General features: G+C 45.1%; 1 protein-coding gene across 1 annotated transcript in view; it reads left to right on the forward strand.

Annotated features, from left to right (window-relative positions):
* The first annotated feature begins 1,334 nt into the window (after nucleotides 1-1,334).
* PRPF6 (pre-mRNA processing factor 6) overlaps nucleotides 1,335-21,553 on the forward strand; it is a 24,794-nt gene continuing 4,575 nt past the window's right edge. The window contains exons 1-18 of the mRNA XM_017735744.1: nucleotides 1,335-1,686; nucleotides 2,573-2,769; nucleotides 3,608-3,726; nucleotides 4,204-4,282; nucleotides 4,921-5,097; nucleotides 5,908-6,063; nucleotides 6,733-6,827; nucleotides 7,522-7,678; nucleotides 7,888-8,050; nucleotides 10,895-11,013; nucleotides 11,679-11,897; nucleotides 13,251-13,373; nucleotides 14,221-14,342; nucleotides 15,464-15,602; nucleotides 16,711-16,830; nucleotides 18,078-18,254; nucleotides 19,049-19,182; nucleotides 19,655-19,746. Coding sequence (XP_017591233.1) covers nucleotides 1,335-1,686; nucleotides 2,573-2,769; nucleotides 3,608-3,726; nucleotides 4,204-4,282; nucleotides 4,921-5,097; nucleotides 5,908-6,063; nucleotides 6,733-6,827; nucleotides 7,522-7,678; nucleotides 7,888-8,050; nucleotides 10,895-11,013; nucleotides 11,679-11,897; nucleotides 13,251-13,373; nucleotides 14,221-14,342; nucleotides 15,464-15,602; nucleotides 16,711-16,830; nucleotides 18,078-18,254; nucleotides 19,049-19,182; nucleotides 19,655-19,746 — 2,740 coding nt within the window. The remainder of the gene's footprint in view (nucleotides 1,687-2,572; nucleotides 2,770-3,607; nucleotides 3,727-4,203; nucleotides 4,283-4,920; nucleotides 5,098-5,907; nucleotides 6,064-6,732; nucleotides 6,828-7,521; nucleotides 7,679-7,887; nucleotides 8,051-10,894; nucleotides 11,014-11,678; nucleotides 11,898-13,250; nucleotides 13,374-14,220; nucleotides 14,343-15,463; nucleotides 15,603-16,710; nucleotides 16,831-18,077; nucleotides 18,255-19,048; nucleotides 19,183-19,654; nucleotides 19,747-21,553) is intronic.

Here is a 21,553-nt window from a genome sequence, read left to right on the forward strand (position 1 = left end):
TGTCAGCATAGATTCGGCACTTTCCTGCTCTCCCCATCCATCCATGGGTCAGGGAGGTTCCTGGTGGGCTCCTCTTAGTCCTTCATCCTCTGGCAGGGTGGAGGAACCCAATTTGCAACCAAAACCCCCCAAATTTACCACATCCAGCCCACAGGGAAGGCCCACTGGTGCTCCATGATGTCAGATGTGCTGGAGCACGGATGCAGCTCTGGGTATTTAGAGGGGTCCAGGCTCACTGGGACAGGCTGGGGAGTCAGGGGGTCCCACGCCCCTCCCTGGTGCTGAGGATGCTCCCATGGGCTCTGCCCTCTCTCCGGGGTGGACAGGAGAGCTGGGGTACTGCAGCCTCCCTCCCTCTCTGCCACCCCAACTGTTTGGCAAAAGGGATTTTATTTTTCATTTTTTTTCTCCAGCGAAACCCAAAAATAGATTGATGGGAAGCGGCTGGGGGCTGGGATGCCATTAGCATGCAAAATGGGGCTATTTATCTTCCCCGCAGCTGGGTTCTGCTCCCAGACCTGGCAGGGACTGGCAGCGGGAGGCGGGGCTGGCGCTGGCAGGGGGCTGCAGGATGGGGACAGTCCCCAAGACAGCCCCATCCCCTTCTCACCCCTCTCGCTGCCCTTGTCCTTGTGTTCTGTGACCCTGAGTCTCGCCCGAGGGACAAGGACCTTTCAGTTCTCTGCTACAGATGGACACGGTGTCAGGGTCACCTGGAGACTTTACAGGTGGCAGCTGATTAATCCTGACCCCGGGTGTGGGTGGGCAAGAGAAACCTGCCCAGGGATCCGGCTGGGGAAACTGAGGCAGGAGCTGCTGGGACATCTTCGGGAAGGATGGATGAGCACAGGGGCTCCCTCCGTGCACTCTGAGGGTCTGGACTGTGCCCCCCATCCTCGTGGGTCACCTCGGTCCCTTGGCACGGCCATCCCTGCTGTCACCACACAGCAGAGTCGGGAGTGAGAGACCGCCGGGCTGGCGAAGGAATGAGCAGAAAACCCGCTCCTGCTCCCAGAAATAATTTGTCTTGGAAATTGTTAGCGGGAGGGAAGCAGAGGGAAGGGGAGGGAGCGAGGCTCACAGCTCGGAGCCCTGCAGGCGAGGGCTAGGGGAAACAAGGGCGAGCAGCGCTGGGGCTTTGGCCAGGTCCAGGCCTTCCTGGGATGATCCTGGCCCTTTCGTCCCTTCCCCCCGCCCCATTCTGGCTGGGAGTCGCTAAACACAGGGTGTCAGCTTTGCTCCCTGCAGGGCCACTCACCACCTGGGATGTTCCTTAGCAGTTACTCATTTCCTAATAATAATAAAAATAATAAATTGCTATAAATATGAAATCCATGACAGCACAACTCAACATTCCCATCTTCAGCCCCATCATCCACATGATCTTCATCCCCACCATCCTCATTCCCATTTTCCCCATCCTTATTACCCCCATCCCCGTCATCCTCACCACGGCTCAGGACCTCCACATCGCCAGGGGGCGCGCTGTTCCCCGGCGAGAGCGGAAGTTCCGCTCTGCCCTCGGGGTGGCCCCGCCTGCTCCCGGCGCCGCTTCCGCCGCCGCCGCCGCTGCTGCTCTCCCGGGCGCCTCTCGTGGCTGTGGCCCGGCGCCCAGGCCCGGCCTGGCCCCCCCACCCCGGTTCCTTCACAGCCCCGTTGCCCCGCCGGGCCCCGGGACGTTCCCGGGCCCGTTCGGTGCCCGGCTGGGCTCACACCTCCCCACACCACCGGTCCCCGTCCTCTCGGGGTGGCCCCGCGCGGCTTTTCAGTGTTGTCCCTTCGTAATGGTTCGAGTTCGCTCTTTCGCTGGGCGGGTTTGTGTTTAAAAGCGAGCCTGGGATGGGTTCCCGGGTGCTTCAGACCGGCAAAGGATTGTGTCCCTCCTGATGCTGTGACTGTGTGCGTGGGACCGTCTGGAAAATGATCAAACTGGGGACTTTTGTTGAGGGAACAGTGAGGGGGTTTGGTGGCGGCTGAAACCTTTTTTGGGGTGTCCTTTCCTTGGTGTGAGTTGCGTTCGTCCCGCTGATTTTCTTGTGTCCTTCCTTGCGGAGATCCTGCCGGCTGTGCCCCAAGAGCTGGTGCCAGGCGAGTGTGGGGGTTCAGAAGAGCTCCAGTTGCCCCATGCCTTTGCCCAGACCCCAGCCCGTGGTGTCCCACAGCCTGCAGGGTCAGCTGAGAGACCCAAAGACAGAAGGGAGGCCATGCACAGAATGGGTGGCAGAGCAATGAGCTGGGTGGTTGCAGTGTATTTGTGGAAAAAGTTCTCCCTATAAAAGGTTTTCCAGAGAAGCTGTGGCTGCCCATTCCCGGGATGTGTGTGGGGCCGGGTTGGATGGGGCTTGGAGCAGCCTGGGCTAGTGGAAGGTGCCCCTGCCCATGGTGGGGGTTTGGAATGGAGGGAGCTTTGAGGTCCCTTCCAACCCAAACTATTCCATGATTCTAAGGACATTTTTCCCCCTGGCTTTACGAATGCTGGTCATGGGCAGTGGCTGATGCCATTCTCCCAAAAGAATTATATTTATGCTGCCTGTTCTGAGCAGTAACTGTGACAGGCTGGGATTGCAGTGAGCTAAACAGCCCCTGGTTTATCCCTCCAGAGCCACAGGTTTCACCACCCGCTCTGATATTGGCCCTGCCCGCGATGCCAACGACCCCGTGGATGACCGGCATGCCCCGCCGGGGAAGAGAACTGTGGGGGACCAGATGAAGAAGAACCAGACAGCAGATGATGATGATGAGGACTTGAATGACACTAACTACGATGAGGTGAGGTGGTTTTCATCATCCTTGAGATGTTTTTTTCCCAGGTGGAACAAGAGTCCCTGAGCTCCCCACTCTTGCTATGAACCCGGTTTTAGCTGAGGCTTCAAACCCAGAATTTCCTGTAGTTTGCAGGCAGCATTTCCTTTTTTATTTATTGATTGAGACCTCAGTATGCACAGTGGCATGGTGCTTGCAGATTTTTGTTGTGGCCTTGCTCTGTGGACTGTGGTTTAATTGCTGATACAGAGCCCTGAGAGTCTTGGGAAAATATCCATAAATAAAAATTAATTTAAGTATTTCAGGGGTTGTATTTTTTTTTTTATTCTCCACAAATGAAAGCTTGTGTGCTTTGACAGGATGGGACTTGATGATCTTGGAGGTCTTTTCCAGCCTAAATGACTCTGTGATTCTGTGCCATATATTGTCCTTAAGTGGCCTGTGTAGTCTCTTGTGTTTAAGTCCCACTTTGGTTAGTTGTATGTTGTGATATTCTTTCTGTTTGCTTTCACTGGCGTAAAAAGTGGTTAATGGAAGAGAATGGCTTTTCTACCCTGGGATCTTGTTTATTGCTGAATAGAAGTGGTTTAGAGAGAGAAGCAATTTTGAAAGGAGCAATTTTGAAGCAGTTTTGCTTCAAATGGTGTGGGAGAATAAACACCACCATGGGGTGGTAGAAGGAAGATGCTTTCATTTAGGGATGTGTTAGTCTGATGCAATGTTGTCAGAAACAGCCTGTCAGTGCATTTTCAGGTAATTGTTGGCTGTAGGAGGAGCACAACAGGAGCTTTGAAAAACTGCCTTTTTTCCCCTCTTTTTTTTTTCTCTCTCTCCAAATTCCCAGTTCAATGGTTATGCTGGGAGCCTGTTCTCCAGTGGCCCCTATGAAAAAGATGATGAGGAAGCAGATGCTATTTATGCAGCTTTGGATAAGAGGATGGATGAACGCAGGAAAGAAAGGAGGTAGGATAAGCTACAGCGCTGGCAGGGGGTGTTTTCTGGTTAATTGAGGATGACAGGTATTTTACACCACTTGCTTTGATAGTGGATGTGGTTAAATTACTTCACTGTAGTTCATTAAGATGGTGTGGGGAGGTGCTGAGCAACTGGTATTGACACACCACAGACTGCACTGTGCACTGGAAATTGTTAGAAAAGTCATCTCATGCCTGTAAACAATATGTGTTACTTGTTAAATGCGCTACTCACTAAGAGGAGGTTAAAGACTGAAGCTCACTTGGAGATGTCTGTTTTTACAGTATAATACTGTCTTGTTTGATAAAGGATCTCTTGTCATAATGTTGATAATTTAAGCTTGGAGAAAATGCCTTTATTTATGCCCTAACTCTTATCAAACACTTTTTTCTGTCATGTCAACACTTCAGTCAAAGACTTACCAAGTGTTACTTTGAGCATAACCTCAGTATTCCTTTTCCTAAGGGAACAACGAGAAAAAGAGGAAATAGAAAAATACCGTATGGAACGACCCAAAATTCAGCAGCAGTTCTCAGACTTGAAAGTAAGGAAAAAAAATGTCTGAAATGGGACTTTCTATGAGATACAAGAGGTGGCTGTGTGTTCTTTTGTGTTTCTTTGCTCAGATTTTGTGTGTTGGCAAACAAGTACTTTGATATTCTCCAGATTAGAATTACTTTCTGTTGGAAGAATACACACTGTTCTTGTGGATACATAAGGTAGTGAAATGTCTGCAAATTTTGATATTGATCATTTTTGTTTTGTGCTTTATGGAAAGTTCTACACTTCTGCCTTTGAGGGAAACTGCTAACTTGTTGGCATTGCAGGAGTAGCTGAGCAGAATCTCCTGACTCTAAATCTTCTTTTAAGTAAAATGTATTGTTTAAGCTGTTGTCTAATGATTAGTAATAAACCACTCAGTGCTCCAGGCACTAGGATTAATCTGAATGTTTGTAGCACTGAATCAAATAACAAAATTGATTTGGAATCTCAGTCTGGACTAAAACCAAATTCTAATTAAATGCATCTAATTCTTTTGTACATTGGATTAGGAAAAGAGTCTGACCCTTAAGTGTTAAATTGATTTTGAATTATTTCAAGAAAATAAATCTATTAAGGAGTTAAGAGCACTTAAAAAGCTATTTCTGCAGCAAATACTGATGATGACTCCTGTTTGAACAGCGGAAATTAGCAGAGGTTACTGAGGAGGAGTGGCTGAGTATTCCCGAGGTTGGGGATGCCAGGAACAAGCGGCAGAGGAATCCTCGTTATGAGAAGCTGACTCCCGTCCCCGACAGCTTCTTTGCAAAGCATTTGCAGTCAGGGGAGAATCACACTTCTGTGGACCCACGCCAGACAGTGAGTACACAGCAAACCTGGGCGAGCTGTGGTCAAACTGGATTAGAGATGAGTGTGAAACTGGGATTTGGGGAAAAGGTGCTTGACCAAAAACTTGGTGTGGTTTGTGAGTCTGCCAACGGAATTCTGGGTGTTAAACTCCTGTGCTTGCTGGAGCCTTTCAGTGCACAGCCATTGCTAGAGAAAGCATGGGGATAGGCAGAGAAAGCCTGGTTCTTGTGTTAAAGATGGAAGGAAGTGTTTATTTTCCTATTTGCTGAATGCAGGGTGGTGATAGTTTCGGTGAGCATAACCATTTCTGTTATGACAACATCTTGCAAAGAGGGAACAGGAAATAAAGTTTGCTTTCACCTAATGATTTGCTCAGCTTTGGGGTATTTGTGTTAAAAATTACTTGCCTTTCAGTCAACTGAAAATGAAGTAATTTAGCTTGTTGCTCTGTGGCCAGAGTCTACTGTGGTCATAGAATTATAGGAGCAGCTGACTGGTCCTAGACTGGCTCCATGTGTCCATGAGACTTTGTAGATATTCTTGTTTAAATGTGTCAGGTTTAAATGCCTGTGCTTGAATTTTTCACTTTCTTGTTGCTTATTTCGCTGACTTGACCAAACTTTAGTAATTACCTATAGATTTGCAAATCCTGTATGAGAAATGTTTTGGATTCAGGGAAGCCATATCATAAGTACCTGTGGGGGTTTTGCATCTGTGTCCTGCAGCTTCTGGGGAAGTGCAGATCAGCCAATAGCCTGAATTATTTTTGAAATCTCAGGAGAGGTTTTAGGAATGACTTTCTCATTCTTTTTTTTTTAGCAATTTGGTGGACTGAATACTCCGTATCCAGGGGGTTTGAATACTCCATACCCAGGAGGAATGACACCAGGCTTGATGACACCTGGAACAGGTGAATTGGATATGAGGAAGATTGGCCAAGCCAGGAACACCTTGATGGATATGAGGCTAAGCCAGGTAAGGATGTGAGAAGGCAGGATCTGTCACAGGTATACCTGGGTTTGATGATGTGCTGCTATTTAAGTCCTGGTTTTAGAAAAGTGTTGAATTCTCTTTGGTATTAGAAGATCCAAGAACAGCTGAGCTGTGAAATAATTTTGTAGTCCCTCTCCCCGAATCTCATGCTGTCAACATGAATAGAATTTCCTGAGAAAACCAGTTTGTCCCTGGAATTCTTGGTCCTTATGGGAGAAGAGACCGCCTGGATATATCACAGGTGGACTTGAGGGAAACAGCACAGGTGGTGTTACCAAGGGAAGCATCTCTTCTGTCTTATGTAGGGATGCAGGACAAACTGCTGAAAAGTACTAGCTTTTGACTTCTGCTCTTTTTCATTGATTTTTCTGATCTAAATCTGGTTTATTCTAAAAAGAATGCCTTTAGCTGGCAGGGCTGCAGGAGCTTTTGGTGTCTGCTTGTCACCAAGCTGCTTCTTGTCTGGATTTTAACATTAAAGTTGTGTATATTAGAAGAGGAAAAAAAGCTAATAAGCAAGGCTTTGTGTTTTTCTCCTTCGTTGCTTTTGGGAACAGATGAATATCTAGGATTTTTGTACAGCACAGTGTCTTTTCAGGCATTCAGGGGCTGTGGGTGGTCATTTCAGTAGCTCTGACTTGACTTTCTCAGGTGTCGGACTCCGTGAGCGGCCAGACCGTAGTGGACCCGAAAGGATATTTGACAGACTTAAATTCCATGATTCCCACACATGGAGGAGATATCAAGTAAGTTTAAGAAGGATTAACAGATTTATCCTCTTAGCAGTGGCACTGATCCTACATGTAAATGGAAATCTGTCTGAGTGGGTGCTTTCAGCTGGCATTTAGTTTGTAAGAAATGCCAGGTGAGTTTTTGAGGATGAATTCTTTTAACATGAGATCTGGTATAGTGTTTCAGCTGAGGTACTGGCATCTGACCTGGATGCATCAATTGTGGGGATTGTTTCCATTCCATCCCTATTTCCATGCCAGAGTGATGGCAGTGTGTGGCTGCTTGCCAGCCAGGAAATAACCTGGTTAATTGTACCTGTGTGCTGCTAATTTAGTCTTGATTGACGACCTCTGAGAACCTCTTTAGCCTGGAGTTTGACATCTGTTTCATAAAGAATTGCTGTTTGAGTCAGAGCAGTATGTGCAAATACTGATGCTAATTCTTGGCTTACATCAATGCTTGGGCTTATCAGCTTCTGGCTGCAAGTGCCCAGCTGTAATTCCCAAAAATCTTTCTTAAATACTTAACTGGTTTTACTGTGATCTCGCTGTGTTAGTGTGTATTTGTAAGCTTGTTTTGGTAGAGTGTAATTTGTGTCTCCAATATGGAAAAATTTGAGGTCACACTGTGGATCTGAGCATGTCCTGGTTCAGGAGAATTGTTTCCCAATGTGCTGGAAATTTTCCTTCCGTTTTTTTCCTCCTTTAGTGATATCAAAAAAGCCCGTTTGCTCCTGAAATCTGTCCGAGAGACCAATCCTCATCATCCACCAGCCTGGATAGCATCAGCCCGACTGGAGGAGGTCACTGGCAAGCTCCAGGTGGCTCGAAACCTCATCATGAAAGGAACAGAGATGTGCCCTAAGGTCAGAATTGCTTTGCTTCCCTGTGATCCTTGTGGGATAGTAGGAAAAAGTTGTGGTTAATGAGCAGCAGAATCTCTGTTAAGCTTGATTGAGGCTCTGTCTGATACAGCTTCACTATCTGCAGTATTACAAAACACCTGCTTAGCCGGAAGCTCTGCTTTTACATTCTTGTTTCGATGTCAAGGAAGATGGGTTGTTTTTCCTGACAGAGTGAAGATGTTTGGTTGGAAGCTGCTCGGCTTCAGCCTGGAGATACAGCCAAGGCTGTTGTGGCCCAGGCTGTCCGGCACCTTCCACAGTCTGTGCGGATCTATATCAGAGCAGCAGAGCTGGAGACAGACATCCGTGCCAAGAAACGTGTCCTTAGGAAAGGTGAGAGCTCTCGTGGGCTCAGGGAATGAAGGCTGAGCATTGCACTCTTTATATTGCACTTCAAGTTGTTCAAGATGTGGCCATAAGTTCAGGTGTTTTTTTTGCTTCCTTGTTGAAATTACAGTTGTTAGCATGTGTGTTAATGGTGGAACTTGCTGCTGTTGAGCCAAAGAGCAAAGGTGTTGAAGTGTTCGTAAAACATCCTTCAGCAGAAAGCTGCTGGTACTGAACAATTCCAAAATGATACTTCACTTACCTAAGCCAATTCCAGCTTGATCACAATTAGATAAGTAGATGAAAGCAGTTAAAAAATGGTGTTCTAAGGATAAAAAGGTGCTCTAGATGTCACCTTGTGATACTTTTTGGAAAAGATACTGGAATTGATTGTTTCTACTTGCTTGTAGCCTGTTAGAGACCACAGTGGCTGCTGCTGGAGGAGCTTTAGAGGTCCCGGGGTTCTCATATCATGGAGCCTGTTGAGCTGCAGGATTTGCTTTAGTGGAGCAAGTTCTGTCCTTGACAAACAGCCTTTCTCTGTGGTGCTTACCTGAAACCTTACATCTTCTTGGATTGCATTGCACTTAGAGGTTTTCCTCTTTCGTGGAATTACTGTCTTTTCCAAACAATGATCTCTTCAACAGCAGTTAGTTGGCATTGTCCTGGACCCAGGTCTTCCTCAGAACTTCAAAATATGAATTCTTTGATTACTTTAAGTAGCTGGGTCTGTATCAGTAGAGATTAGTTCCTTCATGACTACTGAATTGTATTAGTTACATCTCCTGACTTTAATCTAGACAGGGAAAAGGGTCTGGATTTAATACATTTACTGAATCATTGTGAAGCAGTCTGCAGTATTGAATGGTTTAGCTTCAAAGGAATTAATTGCCTCCCACCTCTTACCTCTTGCATGTAAAATGCAGATCTCTGTTGAAATGACCTCTTACTACATGTGGATGAAAGGCACTTCAAAGTTGCTGGGGTTGAAGTTGTAAAGAGTTCAGATATTAACTATTCAGTAGCTTTTTATATTTCCATTGGCTCCACAGTGCAACACGGTGTGAAGTGCTGCTCCTGTGACACCATGTGTCCTTCTCAGGAACAGTCACAGATGTTGAACAGAAAAACACTTTTAAAGGAGCAGAAATAGATCTGTGAGTCCAGCTTGGGTAGGGGAGGGTCTTGTGTGAGAGCAGTGACTTACCCTCTAAGTACTGAGCTTTGCTTCAAACACTGTATTTATGAAGAGAAAAACATTCAGTTTTTGGAGCCACCTACTTAATCTCTTGATACAAAACTGTTAGTGGAATGGAACTGGATTTATCATTCTTTTCCCAATTTCTGGCCTGTTAACAGCTTCACTGTTGTGCTCCTCTGCTGCCTAGGGAGCATCACTAATATGGAGCTTGGAGCCTTAAGTGGCAGCATAACCCATTATTTCTCCCAAAATAAAAAAAGCCTGAGTGCCAGGTAATGTCACTGAAGTGTGACCTTTCATAATGTGTTTCTCCTCTCTGCTGGCTGTGTGCATTCCTACCATCCAGCAGAACCTCTGGAGTTTTTAAAGCCTCAGTCTGACTGGAGACCCAGCAAGCTGAGTGGCTGAAATACAGCTTGGGGTCTAAAAATCGAATTCTGTATTTATGAAAACATGTTCTGTCCTGCAGAGTGATGCTTTCAGCTCTTGGAGGCTGACATTATTCACTTAAATTCTTCAGGGAAATCTCCTGCAGCTACAGAAGTGGAGACAAATGGTTAATGCCTGTTGTAAATCTCTGTTTGTGTAGGGGTGGGATGTGCTCTGAGCTGAGGTTCATCACTGTGCCTCTGCCTCTGCAGCAGTGCCTCAAGGAATAGCCTTGCCCAGCTAGTTCCAAAGTAGGTTTAGATGCCTTTTCCCACTCGTTTTTGTGTGCCTGTGACTGTGCTCGCTTTATTGAAGAGGGATGTGCTCAGTCCTCTGTTACTATGGCACATTTGTGTACAGTCACTATGGAAGCAGTGGAAGTAATGCTGCAATGCAGCTGATTCCAGCAGGCTGGGGTGCAAATTGGAGTGACAAAAGGCTAAAAACCCTTTGGTTTCTCAATCTCTCTTAAAGAGATGGGCTGAGGAAAGCTGTTGTTTAGCATTTAATGTTTCAGACAGCACATGTAGGACAGGCTGCAGAGAATGCAGTTCTACCAGCAGTAGCTAGCTCTTGGACAAGATTAAGGAAGCCTTGAAGAATCCTAATTAGATGGAGTCCATATTGGATTGCTGGAAGCACACTTGGTGCTCATGACTGAGTGTCAGTGAGACCTTTAAGTTTTTATGTATCCCCGTTTCATTTTTGCATAGCAGGACAACAGCTTTTTGGGAAGTTAAGCTGGGCTTCATTGAACTGTCAGGAGAGGCTTACAGGAAAACTACATTGTCAAGGGACAGTTTCAACATGTAAGGAACAAGGTTGTATTATTAGTGTTGAAGATGCTCCTTTTCTGTAAAGGCAAACCCAGCAGGATTAAGCTGCCCAGTTTTGAAGATCTTCATCTGCTCATTTGCTGAGACTGGAGGCTTCGTTCAGCCAGGTGTTTTACTGAGGAGGATGCAATTACAGCTTGTACAGCAAAAAAGCCCTTGGCTCTCCAAAACCTGTTTCCAATTAAAATGATTAAGTGTTTTATTTTCTGATTTTAAATTCTCATTGTTGAAGCGAGAGCCCAATATAAGTAAATCCCCTCCCTTCCCTCTTTCAGGACATTTCATTGTAATAGCACAAATCCTTTATTATATAGTGTTTAAAAAATACAGATCTCCTTGGTAAACTACTTTATCATGATTGACAGAATTGTTTTGCCTCTCTAGCCCTTGAGCATGTTCCAAACTCAGTGCGTTTGTGGAAAGCAGCCGTGGAGCTGGAGGAACCTGAGGATGCCAGGATCATGCTGAGCCGGGCTGTGGAGTGCTGTCCAACCAGTGTTGAAGTGAGTTAAAAAAAAAAGTGAAATAAAAAAACACTTACACCCCACTTCAGGCTGGCAGTAGAGCTTTGCAGGAAAGAGGCAGGGTGAGCAGTGTTTCTCCACACAAGGTTTTCTCCCACGTGCTTCATGCCACAGTGGGAAGGATGTGATGAGTAGCGGAATGTGCTTTTTTTCTTTGGAGTTAATTGTCTGGTGGTCATTACATGCCTCATTTTGCTGTGTAATTGTTAGGTTAGTCATGGCAGTGCACAGCTGTGCCTGCTGTAGGCACTGAACCATGTTTGTGTCCATGTGTGGTGCCTTGACAGTTGGGAAAACAAGTGAACATTTAATCTGGTGAATCTAAAAGTTACTCATTTCTGAAACACCAAACCAGAGTGTTCAATTCAGCTGCCTGAGAGGTGATGTGAACAGAAAATAGGAGTGTAACAGCCCAGCAGATGGGGATGATACCCAGAGATGATCAGGACTGAGCTTCAAGGGCAGTAGCAGCCTGTTTCTCCTCTCCTCCATTGGTATTCCACAGCCTTCTTGCAGTGCTTGAGGACAGTTGCCAACCAGTAGCAAGCAGCGTGAAGCTGCTTATCTCTGTGGGCTGACACTGCCATACAGCAGCCTTGTCAGCTCCTTGTTCTCATCTCACATACATCTTTGTTGCTCTGCAGCTGTGGCTGGCGCTGGCAAGGCTGGAGACATATGAGAACGCTCGTAAAGTCCTTAACAAAGCCCGGGAGAATATCCCGACGGATCGTCACATCTGGATTACTGCTGCCAAACTGGAGGAAGCCAATGGAAACACCCAGATGGTGGAGAAAATCATTGACAGAGCCATCACATCTCTTAGGGCTAATGGTGTGGAAATCAACAGGGAGCAGTGGATACAGGTAAGTGCTCAGTCTTGGAAGCCCAGGTGAGCTCTTCACGTTGTGTTCTGGAGGCTGCTGATGGTGGGTGTTATGGGGCAGTGTAATTTTGCACCTGGCTTATCAGTGGAGGTCCCTGTGAAGAGACAAGAGATGAGATTAAAAAGCTGAGTAGGGTCAAGGCCATAAGTGATACCCTGGGGTAATGTCACGTGTGTTTTGCTGAGAAGTGTCTGGTTTGCTTCTGTCTTGGAAGGTAAGTCGCTTCAAGCAGCTGCTGCCTAAGTAGGACAGAGGCTTAAAGCCTTCAGTGAAGGATTTACGTATTTTTTGCATATTTTTCTTTTGGCTTGAAAGATGTTTTATTTGCCCCATAAGTCTTTGTCAAATGGTGTTATGAGAAATCAATACAAATACTGCATTTGCAGCATGTAGGAAATGATCCTGTTAGTCCTGTACTGAACCTCTTTCCTCCTGAATAGGTTCTGTGCTTTGTTTGATCCTAAGTCTTTAAAGCAGTTTCCTACTAAAATCATTTACAGTGGGTCAAGGCAGCAAAAATCTTCTGTTATACTGCTTAAGAACACTGATAGTGAATGAAGTATATAATATTAAATGGATATCCTTGTTAACATCTAAAAGAATACTGACTTTCTTTACAGCAGTAAAACAATTAACGGTTAATTTCAACTTCTCTTTAAAAAAACCCACGAGCACAGCCTCTGCATTGTTGTGTTCTCGAGTTCCTTCTCAGTAGTAGAACTGCTCCATTTCTGTTATCTGATCAGAGGGCTTTGCAACAAGTTTAAGCAAGACATGCTTGGCTTTCTGAAAGCTTTGTGTGTCAGGAAACCATTTTTCCATACATGCTCTGGTGAGAGTGTTTGCACCTTTTACTTAACACTGGCTGACAGGATACTCTTAAATTTAGTTATTGCTTAGCCCTTATTGAGACTTAATCATCTCAAAGCTGAAAGAAGGTCAGTAGTTCTGATGTTGCAGTTCTTCCTTGTGAAGTTTTTGCATTTTTTATTGGCCAGGTGCCTGCTTGGGTCAGCCCAGGGTTGTGGAGCTGTAGGAAAAGATTTCTAGGTCTGGAAAGGTCACACATTGTCGCAATTATTGCTTTTCAGTGGATGGAATTGCTGTGCTCTATTTCTTAACCAACTTGTGAATGATTTTGTGTACAGCTCTAGCACCTTCCTCGTGGGTGCAGGCTCCTACTCAGTGTCAGTGTGTGTTTGAGCAATGAGATGTTTGTGCTGTGGTGGTGACCACAATGTCTCTGTGTGTGTGCATGAGGAGTTGCCAATGCAGAATTTAACTTCTTGTGCTAAGCTCTCAAAATGAGCAGGGCTTTCCTCTTGTTTCTAGGATGCCGAGGAATGTGATAAAGCTGGAAGTGTGGCCACATGCCAGGCAATCATGAGAGCTGTGATTGGGATTGGGATCGAGGAAGAAGATCGGAAACACACCTGGATGGAAGATGCAGACAGTGTATGTCCAGCTGTGATGCTGCTTTTTGTTGGTTTTGTTTTATTGTGAGTTAGTGTTTTTTAATTAGAGGAAATTGAACTGGTGCCTGGGAAATGGCTTTGTCAGTGAAAGTGGATGTGATTCCCACACCACCTGCCTGCCTTTGGCCAGTCTCTGCCTCAGGAGGTTATTCAATTATAGAGCTTTATTCAGATTTGAATTTTTACTAAACAAAAAGTTGACAGTGGTATAGCTTGTCTGCTAGTTTGGTGTGGATTTTTTTTTTGTGAGTGTGAGACATCAACAGAGATTGAGTTATGGGTAAAGGAGCTGGGAGTTGAGTTTCAAGGCATAACCATTGTAGCTCAAGAGTTAATGTAAGACTGGACAAGGCAGTGGGTAAAAGTTTTACCAGGCTTTTTTTGCTTTAGGGGAATAGTTTGAACATGTGCTAAGAACTAAATCATATTTCAGCATGAGAAATGTCCAACTTCACCGGCCTTGAATTGGGCTCAGAGCAGTGGGGGGCACATGCTGTGGTGCTTAGGGTTTTGCCTGTGAAATAACAAAATGAAGTGCTAACATGAGAGCCTTTCCAATGCCTTACTAATGTTTCAAGCTGGCCTGTGAGTGTCAGTCCCACTGAAAGGCCAGGGATACTTGTGCTCTGTAGAGGGATATTTGGAAATTCATTCCCTGCTTCCTTTTAAAAAGCTGATTGTAAGTATTCTGTTCGCTATTAATGCCTCAATTCATGGATTACACCGAGTTACTGAGTTCTGGGTTGAATTGTGCATGTGTAATTCCTTCTTGCTCTCGATTCCAGTGCTCCCCTAAGCTCACTTAGTCCTGATCTGTTTTCCCTCAGTGTGTTGCTCATAATGCCCTGGAGTGTGCCCGAGCCATTTATGCCTATGCCTTGCAAGTCTTCCCGAGCAAGAAGAGTGTGTGGCTACGAGCAGCCTACTTTGAAAAGAACCATGGAACCAGGTACGTGTGCTGCACGATCCCTCCGTGGAGGGCTTCATCCCAGTGACAGGCTGGGAAGGAAGGAAAACTACAGGATGGTCCCTGGTGTGGTGCAAGTGCAGAGTTAGTGCAGCTGGGTGAAACTCACTGACGTTTTTTTGCAAGTCTGACCTTCTTTGTTATTGTTGTGCCCAGAACATCCTTAAGTTTTATGCAGTCATAAAATGGTTTTTGGCAATAGGGATTTATTGGTAAAAATAGCTGTGAAGAGACAAGGTAGGAACAAGTGTCTTTGAGAAGGCATCTCTGGAAAAATATGGGGATACAAATCACCTAAAATGTGTTTTATTTAGTCTTCATAGATAAACAACTACATAGCTGAATGTGTCCAAGCATCTCTGGTATTTTCTGATTAAACACTCTGAATGTGTATCACATCCTGAATTAAGATTGGTGTTATACTGTTATAGCTCAGGCTCTTTTTGAAGTTTATTCATAAAGAGTAAACTTCACATGTCAGAAACTTTCTGCCCACATCTTAGATTAAAGCAAACAATCTCTGCAGTAAGCCACTTATACATGTGGAATCATCCTTATTAAAGCCAACAAGACTATGTTGTGGAAGTGACTGCAGATGCTGAGTTCTTCCTCATTCAAGCCTTTTTTTATATGGGAACAAATATACCTTTGCTTTTGATGTTTTCCCATGTTTCCCAGTGGTGGCTGGCTTTTAAGCCCCATGTTCCACCTGAAAAGTATATTTTCCAGAGGAAAAAAAAAATTGCATAAAATCAAGCGAGCCTCATCTAATAATTCTGGAAACCTTCCTGTCGGAGTTTCTGCTAAGGTTTGTTAAGCAGAATTACTCTTTCCAAGAGAAAGGAGCTGTTTGTGTGAGGGCTCTTTCCACAGAGGCTATCAAACAAAGGTGTCTGAACAATGAGCCGTTTGTGGAGTGCTGATTTCAGAACCCTTGTGGAAAAAGACCCCACCCTTTCCTTGTTATGAAACAACTTATCAAGGTTTACAACATTGGACTTTGCAACAATATTTATAACACTGAGTGATAGTGAAAATGGTGTGAGAGAGCTTGCCTTTGGCAGTACCTTGAGGGATTGTAACTTGCTCTTTCTTGTCTTCAGAGAATCCTTGGAGGCTCTTTTGCAGAGGGCTGTTGCTCACTGTCCCAAAGCAGAAGTGCTGTGGCTCATGGGAGCCAAATCCAAGTGGTTGGCAGGAGATGTGCCAGCAGCCAGAAGCATCTTGGCCCTGGCTTTCCAGGTGGGTGTGTTACACTTGTCAGAGGGGGTTAATTGTGACAGGTAAAGAATACAGAGCAGGCTTTTTCTGTATTCCTGCTGCCTTTCAAGGTGATGGAGACTTCCTCTGTTCTTTGATTGCTTTGTGTGGCAAAATGTTCTCCTGTGAAATAGCAGCAAACTGGAAGCAAGGCTGTGGTACTGCTCTTTTAGTAGTTCTACACCAGGTTCTGAGCTGGAACAAGTTGTCCAGAGAGGTTGTGGCTGCTGCATCCCTGGAAGTGTTGAATGCCAGGTTGGATGGGGCTCTGAGCAGCCTGGTCTGGTGCACAGCATCCCTACCCTCGGGATGAGATGATCTTTAAAGGCCCCTTCCAACCCAAACCACTCTGCGATTCTATGAGTTTGCAAACCATCAATTTTACTAGCATGGCTTCCACCAACCCCAGTCATGGATCAGAATCCTGTTGTCTTGGGTCACCTCAGGGAATGGGTTGTGGTCTGCCCTAATGAGGTCACTGAATTACTTATATTTTGGATCAAACCCACTAATGAAGGGAATCGCCTGCTGGATGCTGTAGCAAAGATAGGCAAGGCATTTCTAGCACTGGGAATCAGGCTTAAAAGCTAAGTGAAAAAAAAGGTCCTGAAATGGAAGGTAAAAGATACTTCCTTATTCTGTTCTCGGTGCTCTTTGTTACTAGGCTGCAAAGTTCTTGACATGGTTGCCACTGAAATGACTTTTATTGGAAGAGTTTTCACAGACCTCAGTGGGGAATTCAAGCTGCAGTTTTTTTGCCTGAGGGTAATAAAATGAGGGTCTCATTGTGGCAGACCCTGTGATGTTTTCAGTATTTAAACTGGAAGTTCAGAAGATCAAGCATTACTGCTTTTCAACAGTTGAGAAGCATCCAGCTTCTAAACTGGCATATATCTTTGTGTTGCCCATCTGTTTTGGAGGATTTCTATAAACTTCAAAGGTCAAAGAAGACTGGGAGGAGCTTGCACTGAAAAAAATCCTACTGTGGATTGACAAAGCTCTGATTTCAATTTTAATCTGGATCAAACGGAGGATTAAATCTGCTGTTGATTCACTGTATGCATTTGTCTGTCACTTTGTGTTCTTGCAGGCCAACCCCAACAGCGAGGAGATCTGGCTGGCTGCCGTGAAGCTCGAGTCGGAGAACAATGAGTATGAAAGAGCGAGGAGGCTGCTGGCAAAGGCTCGCAGCAGTGCCCCCACAGCAAGGGTAAGGATGTGTGGAGGGTGGAGAGTCTCAGGCCTCTTGGCCACGGGGGATTTGGGACGGATGGAGGAGTTCCTTCAGTTCTGTGGCCTCAGGGCTTTAGGTTTGACCTAGAGGCCCCCCTGCCATTGGCTTCCGGGGCATGTGGCCGCTTTGCCGAGCGCTGCTCCAGCGAATTGCGACACAAAGTTGTGGCATGGTGGGAAAAAAAGGCTAGGATCAAGTGAAGGGTTTCAATTTGTTTTTTACACAAATAGCAAAAGTCAGGAAATTCCCAGTTTACAGCTGTTTGTATAATGTTTGTGTTGCATAAAAGCACATCTTGGAAAAAAGAGAAAATACTTTCACAGAAGACTCACTTATGCTTGTACTAAAGACAGCTCTGGGGTGGTTTGGTGTTTAAAGTTACGATCCTGTGTTTATCTCCAGTTACCTCCGGTATGATAAACTCTGTCGATTTTCGGCTCTTCATACAAAAGCATTTTAACTTGTCCAAGTAAACGAAAAGTTAGTTTGATCTCTGTCCTCTGTTCCTCCCCCTCAGTCGTTGTTACATCCTACATCTTTTTAACTGTCCTCTTCCTCTCTGAGCCAGGGAGCTTCTGTAGCTGGGGCTGAACCTCTGCTCTCAGACTTGATGCCTCTCTTGCGAGGTCACAGAGGGGGGAGTTTGGGAACAGGGAGGATGGGGATCAAAGAGCAGTGAGAGAGCCTTTGGTGTATTTCTCATAGCTGTGACTTCCCTGCGTAGCCAGAAGGAAGGATTTGGGGAGCAGAAAAGTACGTGTACCAGTTTGTAATGAGCAGGACAGCAGTTAGAGCCTGAAGCCATAAGTAAGGAAAGGTGGTCATGGTAGCTTGGATATGAGGAGATCAGATTGTGCTGATGAAGGAGGCCTAGGTTTGTTAATTGGTTGTGCTATTAAAGCTGTGCTCTTTATACAAATATTATTTTTCCAACTCAAACTGTTCTATGATTCTGCAAATGCCAGTTCTATGTTAATAATTATGTAAATAGGTGAGATACAGGTGGATCACACTCTTCTAACTCCTTTAGTATTTGCGTTTACCTTTCCATTGTTATCTGTGCCCACTATTATTTAACTCTGATATTTTAGTTTTTATTTTACTTCAAACTGTAGCTAATCAATAACATTCTAATGAATGCATGAAAGTGGGAATCCGCTGCTTTGGCAGATTAATGGTTTTTCAATGGCTGCTGATGGTAAACAGCTCTGGTTTGTTCCCAGGTCTTCATGAAGTCTGTGAAGTTGGAATGGGTGCTTGGGAACATTGCTGCAGCCCAGGAGCTCTGTGAGGAAGCCCTGAAGCACTATGAGGACTTCCCCAAACTGTGGATGATGAAAGGACAAATTGAGGAACAAAAAGAGCTGGTAGAGAAAGCACGGGAGGCTTATAATCAAGGGGTAAGATGGATGTTACTGCAGGTTTGCTTTGTGCTGCTGGCATGGAGAGATGTCTGTCTTTGAATGAAAATGAAGAGCCAAAGACACGATTCCTTTCTGTCATTGGTTAAAACAGTAAAAGAAAAAAAAATAGGCCCTTGAAATAAGCAAGAATTTCTCTTACGCATTACCCATATGCAAGATTGACTTTCTTGCTTGAAAGAGTTCTCTGTATGCCTGACTCCTCACAGGCAGGAAGAAAGGCTTTGCACAGTAATTCTCTAAGACCTGGAAAGACTAAAACCAGAACTCTTAAAAGAAAATCTTCCTCAGCAGCTCTTAGATGCACACTGTGAAAGGAGGTGGCCTGCGGAGCACTCCTCTCTCTTTTAAATGGTAATTGGTGTCCTTGGGCATGAATGCTCAAAGACAGCCATCAAAGTAATTTGGACACAGGTTTCTGCCAGTGTTGATATCCTAATGACTCCCTGCACACTCTGCTGTGGTTTGGGGATGTGTGAGAGCCCTCCATCTGCAGAAGGAGCACGAATTGCAGCTGTGTTAAGGGAGGTGTGTTCTGTCTCTTAACTGCTGGGATAGCTCAGTCATACCTGATGTACCTGACTATTTTGGATACAGGAAAAACTTCACTTCTGTGCTGACTGTAAGACTAGCTGGAGAAATTTGAGTGGCATATCTTGGTCTCTCTTCTTGTAAACTCTTCAGGAGGATATAGGCAGGGAAGTTCTTTTCAATAGGAGTTACAAGATTTTTTTTCATCTTTACCTATTAGTATACTTTTTTTTTTTAAACAGTTGAAGAAGTGCCCCCATTCCATACCCCTGTGGCTTTTGCTGTCCAGGCTGGAGGAGAAAGTCGGGCAGCTGACTAGAGCAAGAGCCATCTTGGAAAAGTCTCGCCTGAAGAATCCAAAGAATCCAGATCTCTGGTGAGTTGTGTGGAGTTGAACTGATTTTGGGCTACAAATTCAACCCATTCTTCAGGCCTGCTATTTCACATTATCTCAACCATTTGAGCCTGGAACTTAGGACCACACCCATCCTGGAGTTTCTTCTGGACTAACAGCTTCCCTGAATAGCAGAAATGCTTTGGTGATCCTGGCTAGCTTCTCTAAGGATCTGGGAACTAGTTATTTCTTTACTGGTGGTTGTAGTGCACAGAGCATGCACAGGGCTCTTTCCTTTCTGTTACAGTTCCTTTTTCAGATTGTTTTTTATCTGGGCCATTATAGAATAAAAGTCGCATTTATTTTTAGATGGAGAGGAATGGGAAGATGTCAGTCACCTACACATATCCAGAATATGGGCAGATGTTTGCAGTTTCCAGTGACCTTCATGTGACTCACTGTTTCTGCCTAGTGAATATTGTCATAAATTTCATCAGTGTCTCTTCCCTACCAGGTTGGAGTCTGTGAGATTGGAATACCGAGCTGGGCTGAAGAACATTGCAAACACACTGATGGCCAAGGCACTGCAAGAGTGCCCCAATTCAGGTGAGCTGGATCTCATTTCTGCCTTAAACACAGTTAATTGTTTTGCCCAGTTGATAGAAGCACATTTTTTCCCAAGATGTCCTTTCTGGCCAGGTCTCAAATACTGAGGGTCTTTGAGAACAATCCGAGTTACTTTGTGCTCTCTCACACCTGAGGGGTCATGGGTTGGTGTTGTTCCATTTTTCCGCAGTGTCCAGTATATTATTGGATCCCTGGTCCACAGTTTGTCCCCAGGCTTCCTGCGAAAACTTCTTGGATATGGGTGGGTTTTTCTCTGAAGCTGGTAGAAGTCTGCCAAGGTTTAAAATTAAAGACACTTCAATGTTTGTAGTTAGGAAGTTCAGTGGAAAAAGAATGGTGCTTTCCCTGTCCCTCTGGAGTACAGCTGGCCTTAGGAGATTCCGAGTTGCTGGTTTGCCTGCACTGGTTTCTGAGTTTAACAACTTGTGCTGGCAGCAAATTTCCATCGCAGTCATGATTGGGGGATAGTGTACCATAAATGTTCAGTCCTGGTTTTTAATTATTTTAGCTCATGTAAGAAAAGAAGTCAAATGATGTCAGTTAGTTCTAACCAGCAGTGGAAACATTTGCCTCTTGGGATGGGAGGATAAAGTGCCTAACACATCCCTGTTTTGGGGCAGAATTGCAGGAAGACTTTAAATAATTAAACATGTTGACATCTTTTGGGGAGAAGATGTCACATAGCTACAAATTGTAGTAACTTGCTGCAGGTCAAGGCTTGACTTGCCTTCAGGGTAGGTTTTGAAAGGTGTTTTAATTGGTGGCTACTAAAGTCCCAGTGAATTAATTGGGAATTAAGTGACTTTTATGACATGATAGACTCATTGCAAGGTACTCTCCATGTGAGTGGGTCACCAAAGCAGCACCACCCAAAATCCTGCTCTGTTTTTGTGAATGACCTAATGAGTGTTTGCCACCTCAGGCTGTTCTACAGATCTGCCTGTTGCTATGGAAATGGGCAGCAGGAGCTCAGTTTTTGTTTAAAAAATTGCTTCCAACTTTATCTTAGACCTCAACAAACCATAATCAAAGCCTGCAGGACTTGGCCACCTGCAGTCCTGTAAACCAGAGGTTTGGGTCCATCGATTGCTGAATTGATTCCTGATGGGTGGCAGGCTGCACAAAGAATAAAATAGAAATATTACGGTGTTTGTGATCCTATATATAAAGAGCAAGAAGAAGAGAGTCTGTCTCCTGTCTGTCACTGCAGTTATCAAAGCTTGTGTGTGTTCCTGTGGTGCCGTTTATGGGAAGCGAGAGCGCTTTGATGGAGTCCTGGCAGACACCAGCTGTCAGGCTTTGCTTTGAAGTGATCAGGTGTGCCTGGCTGACATGAGAAACTGCAGATTTCATGCTCCCCTGAGCATATTTCCTTCCTTGCTTTTGGCAGTGAGAAGAGCTAGGGATTAAACCCAGCTTTCCTGGATCTACTCTGTCCTTCATCAGTGTGTGTGGAGCCAGCATCAATAAGACTGTGGTGCTCTCCAGCACCCTTGAAACTGCTCCCAGACTGTACTTTGCACTTTTTGGGCCTTCTTCTGCCACTGCAGTTGCCTGTTCCAACAGACACATACCTTTCCCTTTGGAAATGCTGATTTGCCCTCCCTGTCCCAGTGTTTGCAGTGTCTCATCTGAAAAGCCTGAGCTCTGGGTTAGCTGCGGGAGTTGTGGTACAGAGACCCCCAGAGCTGAAGCTCCAGCATGGTGCACACACTAGCTCAAATTTCAGAGTTCTGAATTAAATATCTGTGTGGAAAGAGGGATCTGGGATGAGGTTAGGGGGGGA

This window comes from Corvus brachyrhynchos, unplaced genomic scaffold, assembly GCF_000691975.1.
Source record: "Corvus brachyrhynchos isolate BGI_N302 unplaced genomic scaffold, ASM69197v1 scaffold10, whole genome shotgun sequence".
NCBI classification, from domain to species: Eukaryota; Metazoa; Chordata; class Aves; order Passeriformes; family Corvidae; genus Corvus; species Corvus brachyrhynchos.